Raw genomic sequence first — 13,231 nt, 5'->3', positions numbered from 1 at the left:
CGGAACACCGGCCCTGTGCACAGAGCGAATGTAGTCTCAGAAGGGGGCGTGCGAGGCTCTCGGGGAGGACTCGTGCCAAGAGAGATAGCATTTCAGGAGCACGTCAAGGCCCAATGTTCATGTGCAGCACAGCCGATCTGCGGCGGGGGGGGGGGGGGGGGGGGGTTTCGTTCAACACAACGACTGCTGCACGTAGAAAGCAAGGCAATCCAGGGAGGGACTAAATGATAACTAAGGTGGAATATGTCCTTAAACAGCAATTCACCTCCTAGCAGTTCTCCGCTCTGGTACGACCTACTATTCAGCCTTGCCCCGACCCCCTCCGTCCTCCGCCGCCCCGGGGAGGCCACGACCAATCTTTATCTCCGCTTTCCTCTTCTCCCACGACATGCCTTCCCTCCGCCACCCACCTGCGGCTCTCACGCCAGGCTCGCTCTCGCCCCTTCTCTCAATCGCCAAACTCCATAAACCTCCCACTCGCCCCCAACTTACCCCCCGGATGTCCCAGTATCCAAGTATCATCTTCATTGCGCCGACGGACTGAGTATCTCGGTTCTAGCGCCTGGGGGTGGCAGATGTCCTAGGAACGTCGCGGCGTGATTTTATGTAGTGCTTTGCGCGGGAGCACGTGAACACCCGAGGGAGGCGCAACAAGTAATTGGCAGCGAAACCCGTAGGACAGCTTTTTTTTTCACTTTATTCGGAACTCGCGTGAAGGGACGGACTGGGAGAAGCATAAAGATTGCTGGGTGTAGTGAGGGCGGTGCCGAGAGGGGCGGAGGGAGGGGGCCTGGGGGAAGCGGGGATAGAAGCGGATCAGAGGCCCAGCGAATGAACACGGGGTGGGTCGTAGTGGAGCTGGGGAAGTCATAAAGGACAGGACGAGAAATAATATGCGAAGTCCGACAAATAGTTTAGTAATCCGATCAGTTATTATTTAGGATACAAGGATACATCGTTCACAGCTTTACAATCATGTAATCAGAAGTGAACAAGCAATAGGTCACTTATTTACGAAACTCTCGTAAATGCGAGACCTATTGCATGCAAATGCTTGTTTGTCAAAGCGCCCATGCGGCGCGTTCACTTTAATGTCGACCGCGCCCCTTTCTTTAGACGAGCCGCTCTAAAGAAATTGGCGTGGCAGACATTAAAGTGAAAGCGCTGCATGGTGCGCTTTTTATTTTTAATTTTTAAAGCATTTGTTTTTCAAGTTGATAAACAAATATATATATTTTTTGTCAAGTTGACAAACACCTTTTTTTGTTGTAAAAGTGGCATGTTGACTATGTACATTTCTATAGATAAGGCTTGTGTAAAGAAAGGTGCCTGGCTAATACTACAGTGAAAGTGCTGCATGGGGTGCTTACATTTTATTTAAAAAATTGTTTATTAAATAAAATAGCGCCACTACTCTATTGAAAGCGGACCATGCTGGAAAAATAAATAAAAGGAATATCGCCCTTGCTGGAAAGCACGTCATGTCTGGAGTAGGACAAAATAATGAAAGAAAATAGTTCTCACAGGCTAAATAAACATACAGTGTATTCAGTACGTCTGTGTACTCAGAACGGTCTGCACAGCGCCACAGGGTAGTCTCACTACCAGGCGTGTTTTTAACCCTTGACACACGGACTTCTATATGTACACTTTTTCAGAGTCCGTGTAGTCAATTTTATCTATCACCATCACTTGAGCACTGCACTTTATTTAGTCCACTTTATGGTAAACATCATGGCTAGATTTCTGATATCCATTTCCACACCGGCACTATATGGCCGGAGGTGGTATGGATTAATCAGCAATTCCCACGTGACGTAAACTCCGCCGCAATGGTGGGCTGATGGGTCTTGTTCTAGTTTTTTGTTTCCACTAACCCTCAACAGCATTGGTTCACATATACATCCTACTGTTTCATAGTCACTGGTTTAGTTACACACCATCTCCAGACCTGTTCTGCTCTGTTATGTGTTTTGTATCCCATAGATCTATCCATTCATCCTTTCATCCTACCATTTACCTGCTGATGTCCACCATTTAATCTTAACATTCTGTCTATTCAGTCTTTCATCCATCATTCAGTTTTTCACCATTCCGTCTGTCCACCCTTCATATCTAAACCTATCTATCTCAAAACCTATCCTTTCACTCATCCATCTCTTTATCCACCCTTTCGCTCATTTATCAATCCTTTCGCTCCTTTATTCCATCCACCCTTTCATTCCATCCTTCCTTTCACTAATCCATTCTCCCTCCACTTCATTAATCCTCCCTCCCTTTCATCCATCCATCCAATTTTTCACTTATCCACCCATCATCCGTCCTTTTATCCAATCATCCACCCTCTTTCACCCAGCAATCCATGCTTTCACTCATTCATCCATTTATACATCCACCGAAAATACCCCCACTTCGAACAAAAGCTCTGATGGAACAATGTAAATTAAACAAATTATCATGACCCTCCCACGAAGATAGCTCTGGTCTCTTCCATAGATCTATCCATTCATCGTTTCATCCTACCATTTACCTGCTGATGTCTGTCATTTAACCTTTATATTAAGTGGTCTATTCAATCTTTCATCCATCATTCAGTTTACCATTCCGTCTGTCCATACTTCATATCCAAACCTATCCATCTATCTCCAAACCTATCCATTCATCCTTTCACTCAGCCATCTCTTTATCCATCCTTTCGCTCATTCATTAATCCTTTTGCTCATCTATCCATCAACCCTTTCACTCCTTTATTCCATCCACCCTTTCATTACATAACCCTTTCACTCAATCCCTCTTTTTACTCATCCATCCTCCCTTCCTTTCATTCATCCTCCCTCCTTTTCATTCATCCATTCAATATTTCACTTATCCACCCATCATCTGCATTTTTAGGTCGAGCGACCTGTCTCAATGCGCATGCGCATTGAGCGGAGCGAGAGATAAAGGGGCTTAAACAGAGCTTACCGAGATCGGGCGATTCCATGCAGTGCCCGTGAAAGCTCGCTCAATGCGCATGTGCATTGCCATAAAAAGCGCGTGCACAGACACCAGCCCCCCTCCCACAGTTCCCCCAGCGTGCGCTGTGCCAACAAGCCTTTGAAGTGAAGCTTAGCTTCACTTCAAAGGTATCCGCTACCCCGCCCCCTGCTTCACACTTTGGCGATATAAAATGGTCCTTCATCTATTGGAATGCAATTACTCCAAGGAAGGCAGAATGCTAAGTCAACCAGCCTTTAACACCTCACTCTGTCTACCACACTCTCTCCCGCCTTCTTCTCCTGCCATCATCTCTCTCCCGCTCTCTCTCTCTCCATCCCCCTCTCTTCCGTCTTCATTTGGCTTTTCTCTCCCGCTTTCTTTTGTTCTACCTCTATTTATTTATTTCTCTTTCTCCAGCTCTCTCTCTCCTCCATCTTCATCTCCGTGTCTTTTTTCCGCTTCCATGACCGTAATTTGTTTTATTTAGACTTTATTGCAACAAACCCTAAACTTGTTTACAATAATATTTACACTTTAAGAGGAGCGCCAAATAAACGGGAATCTGCAGTACAATGCTCTCACAGAGCCTTGATAAACAATTTCATATCAGACTGAGAAAAACTGGCTCTTCCCTGACGGGCTTTCCATCGCGTCCCCCACTCAGCCTCGGCGTGTGATAAACAATGTCACATCAGACTGAGAAAAAAACTGTCTCTTCCCTGCCAGTCTTTTCATCGCGTCCCCCCCTCAGCCTCGGCGTCGTTGGTGGTGTCCAGACAATACTTACTGGGGCAGTAAGACGGCTGATCCACTCACATGTCTCCACTTTTAAAGTGCCTCGTCTTAAACTGCCTGCCAAGATAGCTCAGTGGGCTGTGTGCCCCATCCGGATATGTACTTCTAACCTGCAGGTGAACTTTACATCGAAGTATGGCTGACTCTGCAGGTCATGCTGCCAACGTCGACACAATGTACAGTTTTATGTACACAACCCTTTCAAAATAGGCATTAAAATCAATACACACTGAAAGAACGCATTCATTAAATACATGTTTCCATTATAAAGGAAAAGAGTAAAAAAAATATTTAACCTAAACAAGTTTTCACAAGCACTTTAAGAATGCAAAACTCTCATGACTGCGCCACAGCCTTGCTATTAAAGCTATTTTTTTTAAATTAATCTTACCCTTCAAGCATTATTCTAAAATCTTTGTGGGCCAATTTCTTCAAAAAAGAATAGTTTATAGAAAATGCTTTAATTTAATAAAATAAAATTTTGATTTCTGAACATAGCCAAATACAAGACTTTGAAACATTAAACAAGCATTGGCATAGCCAATCGTTCTCGCTTTTGGAACCTTATAAGTATTTACTTATGCAGCAGAATATCCTTGGTGCGACAACATGAACTGTTGCATGGCTAAACACTTATAAGGTCCCAAAGGTGAGACCTATCGGCTATGCCAATGCTTGTTATCTAATCATCCACCCTCTTTCACCCAGCAATCCATGCTTTCACTCATTCATCATCCATCTATACATCCACCCTTGCTCACTCATCCATCCACTCACTCACCTACTGAAAATACTCCCACATTGAACCAAAGCTCTGATGGAAATATGTAAATGAAGCAAATCATCATGACCCTCCCCAGAAGATAGCACTGCTAACGCACTACAAACTAAATATTCTAATGATTATAAAACGTTCATTGCCTCATAAGGTTCTCCATGAAAGTTGTGACTCGTTGTATCATGCTCTTTTTGACCACTCCCTCAGAACCCTCTGTCATCTGACACTTTGTTCGCACAAATGCACAGGATAGTGTGACTGTGATTGACAGCACAGGGCCTGAAAGGACCCTGCTCTCTGAAACACAGCGTGATGATGGTGAGCACTCGGACATTATTCAAATGAGCCCTGATGAAAAGCTCAGCTGGGGCTCAGATTGGGGCTACAGAAGTGGCGCCTTGGCTGCCAGAGACACCTTCCACTCTGGCTCACCAGCACTCACAGCCAATAAGCCTACCTTTTCATGAGTACCAGTGCTCTCATCGGCAGAAGAGAAGTGCCGGTACTCAGAGTGAATAATCTAAGAAGTGCAGGTACTCAGTACCGGTGAGTACCGGCCCATTTAAAGCACTGAGTGTAACCACACAAGTAAAATGAAAGGTCCAGTCCTTATGGGAGGTCACAAATGCAGACAAGGCGTTACTAAGGAGGGACTATCAAGCCTATTAATAAATCAGAAGCAACCATTTAGAAAGGACAGTAACAGGAGGCAATTGAAAAGATGGGCGGAGCTCCAAGTCCATACCTGAGCACAGCATGCCTTGCAGAGCAGCGGATGCGCTGCCCAGGCGCGACCTAAAAACACACTTTACAATGATTTACTTAATAATGCCTGTGTCGGTGTATGTATAACCTCCTCGGCGTACATTTCTCGTTTCTTGGCTGTCTGAATGATTTTGTGAACCATCAAGAGGGAATCAGGTGCCATTCTTGTTCTCGACTTTGAGTCAACTTTAGCTGTTTGGCTGGAATATTGTTTCTGAAAAACTCATACATCATGTCTTTATATTAGATGTTTAAGGCAGCAGTCTTTGTCCATTTGTTAAATGGTCACACATTTAACTTCTGTCCACTCATATAGAAAGGCAACGGGTCAGCCCACTTTACCATTTGCGCCCTTCTCTTTGAGTGACTGCACAAACCTGTGCACATTGTTCTTTCTCTTTAGTGATAACATTGGTTTAAAGTGTGTTCTTTACTTTTTTTTCTATTAACTTTAAATACCAGTTAACTATTTTGTCTGCAGGTCGGGTGCCCAGTAGGATGGCAATTTATTTTCTGTCTTTTTTAAAGTTGCACTTATTCCAGGATCTGGTGGCCAGGTACTGGAATAAGCTCCCTCTACTGCTTAGGCAAACTACAAATATTCTGGCTTTTAGGAAGAAACTGAAAACCTGGCTGTTCCAACAAGCAGGCTGATCACTCTACTCTTAGGGACTACGCTTGCCTTTCTTTTGTGACTCTGCATCTTTCTTTGGTCTCAGCACCGGGACACTCTTTGAGTAGCTGTGCGCTTTATAAATCCCCCCTTAGCATAACATAACTTACAAAGTGTTTCATAACTGCCTGCAATTTGAGTGCTTTATTAGATGGTCATTTATCAATTGTTCCCTTTACAAATAATAATAGAAAATTAAGTACTAGTGGTATTTCAAGATCAAGATTTTTATTTAATTTGATTTAGTCCTCTACTGAGGTCAACAAATTATATAAAATACACTTTGTTAAAAACAATGATACTATATCTGCTTCAAAACAATTTTAGAAAACTCTTTAAAAATGTATACAGATTATGAGAAAGAAAAACAAGGGGGGGAGCAGAGAGGGTTTGAGAGCTAGATCCACCCTCCAATCATCAACTGTAAATCAACCCAAATTAATGGGAAAGGATCTAGCAAAGGGGTAGGGTGGGCTATCCTAATCAGTTTGATGGGAAAAAGCCTACAGGAAAGAAACATTTCTTTCCAGAGTCCCCTAACTCACCAGGGTTTCCCCACGGTGACATGGTTCATCATTGGGGCCATCCCAGCCCTTTACGGGCTGAGGCGTGCTGCGACTTGAGAGAATACGTAGGAGCACTTTTTGGAAGACTGTGTGTAGTGCAGAGATGTGGTGGAGTGGATTTAAGTGAATTTAAAAATACCTTTCTAGTGGGCAGGATTTTTTTTTAAAGTTGCTCCTAGATTGGTATAGCTAAAATTGTAGTATCAGGGATCCTAACTGTAATGGGCTAGTGATTCTGGATATGTGTCAACTAGTTTCGAGCTTTCCCCAAGCTCTTCCTCAGGACCACACAGGGACCAGCCCCGTGTTTGCCACTCCTAATAAACCATAATTTGGTACAATCAACAAGAAAAATAGTGGTGATAAACGCTGCAACTAATAAAGCATGCGTTAGTTTTATACATACGATCCAGGCTTGTCACGTAGTATCTGTTGTAAATTGAAAAAATAAAGAGGTAAAAGACCCCCTCCCTTTGATAGGGACGGCGGGTGTGCATTCATTCAGTATTTGTGTCTTCCATTATTGGTGAAAAAGGTCCTCCTGAACAGTGTGTGCACACATTCAGCTCTGTGTGTGGTTTTAACTTAAGTAGGAAAAAATCATGCTGAAGGAAAGTGTGGCTATATCGGTTGCATTATGGTTCAAGTAAAAAACTCATAGATAACATGACTATATGACACATGACACAGAACATAAAATGGAAGTAGATTGCTCCAGTACATACTTAGATTCGAGCAAAATTGTGCCCCATGGACCGTGGGGGGGCAAAGGACTCCTTAACCTGTGTCTGGAGAGAAGGCAGATACACAGAGTAAATTGCGGGAAAACTTTTAGAAAAGAACCAGAATCGGCTCCGTGTCTCGTTTGTCTAAGCATGTGGTCAATGCCTGTGGGAACAAAAGGGTTGGTTACTTACTTGTAATTGAAGTGCTTCGCGAGGTAAATACCTAGATTCGTCTCCCCACCGGACCGCATCTTGCTGTGTCGATGAGAGGGAACACATTAAGTAGTAACCGTTTCCGGGCTGAGTCATTCGCAAAATGACTATACCGCGCAGAGTAAGTAAAGATGGCCGCTGGTTTTGGCCAGGTTGTCGGCCATTTTACATGTATTACGTATCGCGAAACATTGCAGGTTGTTTAAACCGAGCATTGTTTGGAAATGTTAAACACATAAGGTCAGTTTCCCGGATTCGTAATAAAAGAAAAATAATAAAACTAATAAAAAAACTGCCTGAATGACACTCCGTATTTCCTGCATTATATTCTGTCCTTGCTGAATGGCTAGACTACGTGGAGAGATAGATAAAAGGGACCTCAGTTTTTTCACAGGTGTCGGCCATTATAGGGTGAGATATTAAATGGAGCATACCTCATTGATTATATTGGGAATGCAGATTTCAGTGTCCTTGACATGTAACCGCTGTTTTTGTGAGGTGTGTGTGGAGGCGTTAATAGCGCTTCATGTTGGTTAGTTTGGGTCAAAAGGTGATTGCCCACCAAATACTGATAAGGGACGAAACCAGAGCTACAGGAGCCAAATAGTTATGGCTTCATTACACTGTGCGCTGTATTGACGTTATCGATCTTAGGTAGTCTCACAGAGTATGGGGTGATTGGTATCCTGTAGAATGATGTTAAAACATTATAAAGGAGTCTATCTAATGGGATGACATCTCTTCGGTAGGCATAATCCTAATGTAGTGACTTGCGATGCTTGATCAATGATCCACGATCATGTCAGATAGTTAAGCAAAAAAGGCTGATGTGTGTTTTACAGGGTGGTCAGCTGAATTGTCCCCAAGGGATATCATCATTCAAACCCTGTGTGTCAGAGTGTAGTTTGAAAACCCAACGCTCTCTCATGTAGTTTCTTTTCCAAATGGTCTTTGTCATTGATGTATTCAAGGACTACCCAGCGCATGTCATTGGGATGTTTGATTTCTCAAGGAAGTGTGTGCTCATTCTCGTGGTTGCACGCTTGCAACGTATATTGCTGCGGTGTTCCACTATCCGGGTGCTTACTTTCCTGGTAGTCATACCAACATAGTGGAGATTGCATGTACAGGTAATGAGGTGTACCACACCGGTGGTGTTGCAGTTAGTAAAACTTCTTAGTTCCCAGGTTGCGTGATTTTCAAATTTGACCTCTTTTATGGCTACTGTCAAATGACACACACTGCAATTACTGCATGGGTAGTGACCTTGTGGGAGTGGGTGTAGTCAACGTACACTGCCTGTTTTTTCTGTACTGTTAGAACGTGTGTGCACTAAATAGTTTTTCAAATTTCTGCCCCTTCTGTGGCTGAACATGGGTGTTGGAATATTCAGGCCTCCACAGTTTAATGTGTGCCAATGTTTTTAGACTATCTTAGTCACTGTCTGAGGCTCCACTAAACTTTGTGATGCATATTGGTCTCTTGTTCTCAGTGTTGGATTCCTTTGATTTTTCTTCCAAAAGGGCATCTCTATGGTTATTGGAAGTCCTCTTTTTTGCTTGGGATATCAATTGTTTAGGGTATTTCGCCACATCAGTTTTGTGGACAGGTATTTTTTTTTTTGCAGAGTTTTATATAGCGCGAACTAGACCCGAACCAGGTATCAGAGCGCTTTACATAGCACCGAATCAGGTATCAGAGCGCTTTACATAGCACCAGTTACGTTACATGAGGACGGACACACATTCATTTTAGGCACGGGGAGATTAAGTGATTTGCCCAGAATCACAGGAGGTTTTGGCGTCGTTACCGAGACTCGAACACAGATCCCCAGGTCCGAGGTCGAGCGCCCTAGCCGTTAGGCCAACTCCATTTTGCTTGCGTGTTGTAATCTGCTATGTCAGTGCAATTCCTTCTCAAGCACAAAAATTGCCTGAAGGGGAGGTTGTCTTTTAGGTGTCTGGGATGGAAACTATCATAGATCAATAAGCAGTTTCTTGCAGCTGAGCCCGGGGACCAAAAACCCAGTTCCCCCCACCCCCCACCCTCCAAAACCAGGTTGTTTTACGATAGGTAATTTTGACGTCTCCACAATATGTATAGGGCCCTTGCCTGTGGTGGGCACTTGACCCACCCACACTTGTGAGGTACCATTTTTAATCAGGAGACTTTAGAGAATGCAGGGTGGGTGGAAGTGTGTGGACCCACGCAGATTCCAGAACTTTCCATCACAAATGGGATTTTTTTGTTTTACAAAGTTTGAGGTTTGCAAGGGATTTTGGGTAACAGAATCTGGTGAGAGCCAGACACGTCACCCCATCCTGCCTTCCCCTGGGTGCCTAGTTTTGAAAAATGGATAGGTTTGCTAGGTTTCCCTAGGTGCCTGCGGAGCTAGGGTGCAAAATCTTCACCTAGGGACTTTGCAAAAAAACCAAAAAACACAGTTTTACTGTAAAAAATGTGGTGTCCACGTAGCGTTTTGGGCCGTTTCCGGTCACGGGCACTAGGCCTACCCACACAAGTGAGGTACCATTTTATCGGGAGACTTAGGGGAACACAGAATTGTAGAGCAACTGTTCTTACCTATTGACTTTCGATGCATTTCTGCCTTCCAAATGGAAGGCAATGTATGAAAAGAAATGACTTCGAAAAATGTCTTATAATTCACATGCTAGTACAGGTACCCACAATTTCAGAGATGCGCAAATATCTACTGTTTCAAAACTCTATATTTTGTTCCCATTTCAGAAATGCATAGGTGTCTTTCCTAACGATTTTTCACTGTTCATATTTTCCCCAAATGAACTGCTATATACCCAGTACACAATTTAAAAAAACACTGGAAGACTCTGCTCAGTTATTTGCTCTGGGTTCTTCAGGGTCTTGGTGAACCTACAACTCCTATATATCTCCACCACCAGAAGGGTCCAGCAAATGTAATGGTATATTGCTTTAAAAAAAATCTGTCATAATTACAAGATGTTACAGGTGAAGACGTTGGCACAAATGGCTGTTTCTCAACTCATTTTTGATTTTTCCAATCTGCAACTGTTAGTTTCTCTAAAAAAACCTTGAAGGATCGACATAAATAACTTAAGAATTGACTTGAGTCTACTTTTTAAAATGCATAGCTTTCCAAGATCCATTATTGGATTCATACCCATTTCTACGATTAACTAGGAGGAGGTTGAAAGCACAAAAAAATTTGCAAAAATAGACTATGTCCCAGTAAAATGCCAAAACAGTGTATTACATTTTTAAGAAAAAAATTGGTTTTCTGATAAGTCTGCCAGCCCCTGAAAGCTGGTGATTTCAGCACCATACATCCGTTGCTGATACCATTTGCATGGGGGTAGGAGGGGGAACCAGACGCTTTCATCTGCAGCACTTTCCCCCCCCATTTTTTCTAAACAAAAAAATGTAGCTGTTTTTTGCCTAATTTCTGGGCCCTCTCCAGGGGTATCAACAAACCCCGGGTACCTTTAAAATCCCTATGATGTTTAAAGAAAAGGACGCAAATTTGGCGTGGATACCTTATGTGGTGAAAACGTTACAGGGGCCTAAGGGCGAACTACCCCAAAAAAAGGCTTAGCACAGGGCGCTCGAGGGAGGCCTAGCAGCTAAGGGGTTAACTAATTGCTGCTTGGAAAAGGAGGATTATATTCCTTTTACTAGACTTAGAGGTTTTTGTCAAATGAGCGATCTTAATATGTGAGTTATTTTTCTCTAACAGCATTTATATAAAGAGCCTGTAAATTAATATTACATATATTTCAAAATATAACAGCAATTACAAAAGCAATTTTTTTGTAATTAAGAAGCGTGATGCAAATAAAGTTAAAAAGGAGCAAAACAAACCAAAAACACTTTACTTGGTAAAGTGCAAGTGACACATATTTGCAGAAACTATTTTCAAACATTATGGTCTGTACACTACATAGTTTTATCAGTAAAGCTGCACGTCAATGTAAAAGTTTGTGGCCATTTCAATGTAAAATCTGCTGATTACAAATGACAGTAGGCTACCACATTATGCTTTAATTATGTATTTATTAAGAGTAATAGATTTTAAACGTGATTTGCGAAACATTCCTGCCTCCACCCTGATGAAAATGCTGTTAATGAACTAAGAGGCAAGTTGGGGTCATGTTTATCCTATACGTGTGTAGATTTGTAATTACTATGGAAAGGAAGTTTAGTCTATTACATCAAATCAACGAGTTTATTTTCTACAGCAGACATGCTGAACTTGCACATTTAAAGTTGCGTTCATACGTGATAATTAAGACAATGGTGGCTCAATTAAATTAAATTATTTGCCCACAATCACATCATTTGAAACCAGTTTATCAGTCAAGAGCATTACAAATAGGTAGAGTAGATTATTTAAGTCACTAAACCCGCAGGTGTAGTAACATTTTTGATTTTTCGAGGCCTGTAAACCATCAGTATGATTACCGATGCCATTCTTGACTAGATCCAGTAGTTTGTTCTTTTTTTAGGTCTCGCCTACGCAGTGCACATGCACTGAATAGGATAGAGACCTCTTGAGATCGCTTCAGATTTTCAGGCGAAACGTGCACACCTTTTCAATGCAACTCGTGCACGTTTTGGCAATTTTCTTGCAGGAGCGCGCGGCGCCATATGGTGGCGCCATATGATGGCACGCTCCGGCAAGGGAAACGCTGCCTGCTCTCGGCCGCCCCCCCCCGCCACCACCCACTTGCGTGAGGCGTGCGCTTTCACACGTGGGTAGTTTCAAACCAACCGGCCAATGCTTGTTGCAGATAGTTGTATTGGAGACTGTGCAACGCCAATAAAAACATTTTAAATTGTACTTCTTATCTTCTGGGCACAGAAAGAGAACACGAACTAGGCAGGCAACTGAAACCGTCCAACCAAAAACAACTATTCAGGCTCTATGCTGTGATGAGCCAATCGGGAGGCGGATTACATTTCCACTTTCCCCCGAACTGCTCCAGTCCGAGCTGGCCCTGAAAGAAAACATTTGCGATGCTTCTAGCTGATGTGTGTAAACAGTGGCAGCTGCGCTCAGTGGGAGGGGTGCTCACGGCCCTGTGGGAGTGGTCTCAAGCTTTTTTCTCACTTGCTCGTACTTTATTCATTCCTCCTGGGGAGCGGTGCAAGTAACAGCTCCCACCTCTCCGGACACTTTCACCGGCACCACCTCAGGCTTGGGTGTGAGAGGCTACCCTCCCCCACCAACTAACTCAACCCTTCCTTCAAGCAACTCACATTTGCTAGGTTCCCGCTGAGGAAGGAGTTTCTACATGAGTTGTACTTTCTTGCCTAGTCTCGCCGGGAGCTGTTTGGTCCAGTCACACTCTCTGGTTTTCGTTTGATTTCTTTTTGTTGGGACATCTTTTGTGTGTGTTGCGAGCATCCTCTCTCGGGCAGAGAGCAGAGTGGTGGGAGCTGGTGCTTATCAGTGCTGGTCGCGTGGCTCCTTTGTGTACAGCAGCTGCTGCTGAATGCAGGGGCAGATCCTTTGGCACTCCGTAAAAAAAATGTTTTAAACAGCAGCTCTGAACAAGGAAGAGACATCCAGGTGGACTTCTCGCTTCAGAGTTTCCTGTGTGTGGGGCAGAGAGCAGAGTGGGGGGAGCTGGTGCTTATCAGTGCTGGTCGCGTGGCTCCTTGGTGTACAGCAGCTGCTGCATGCAGGGGCAGATCCTTTGGCACTCCATACATTTTTTTTTTTAAACAGCAGCTTTGA

General features: G+C 43.4%; 1 protein-coding gene across 2 annotated transcripts in view; it reads right to left on the bottom strand.

Annotated features, from left to right (window-relative positions):
• LOC144755637 (glutathione S-transferase Mu 1-like) overlaps positions 1-7,602 on the bottom strand; it is a 150,867-nt gene extending 143,265 nt beyond the window's left edge. Inside the window, exon 1 of one of the 2 annotated variants that reach the window (XM_078644778.1) lies at positions 7,474-7,602. In XM_078644778.1, the coding sequence (XP_078500904.1) occupies positions 7,474-7,590 (117 nt within the window). In that variant the 5' untranslated portion in view covers positions 7,591-7,602. Of the gene's footprint in view, positions 1-492; positions 758-7,473 lie in introns of those variants that run through there. The other variant, XM_078644779.1, reaches the window with a different exon arrangement.
• Positions 7,603-13,231: the final 5,629 nt, after the last annotated feature.

Source organism: Lissotriton helveticus, chromosome 5_1 (genome assembly GCF_964261635.1).
Source record: "Lissotriton helveticus chromosome 5_1, aLisHel1.1, whole genome shotgun sequence".
Classification (NCBI taxonomy): Eukaryota; Metazoa; Chordata; class Amphibia; order Caudata; family Salamandridae; genus Lissotriton; species Lissotriton helveticus.
This window is presented reverse-complemented; position numbering and strand designations above follow the sequence as displayed.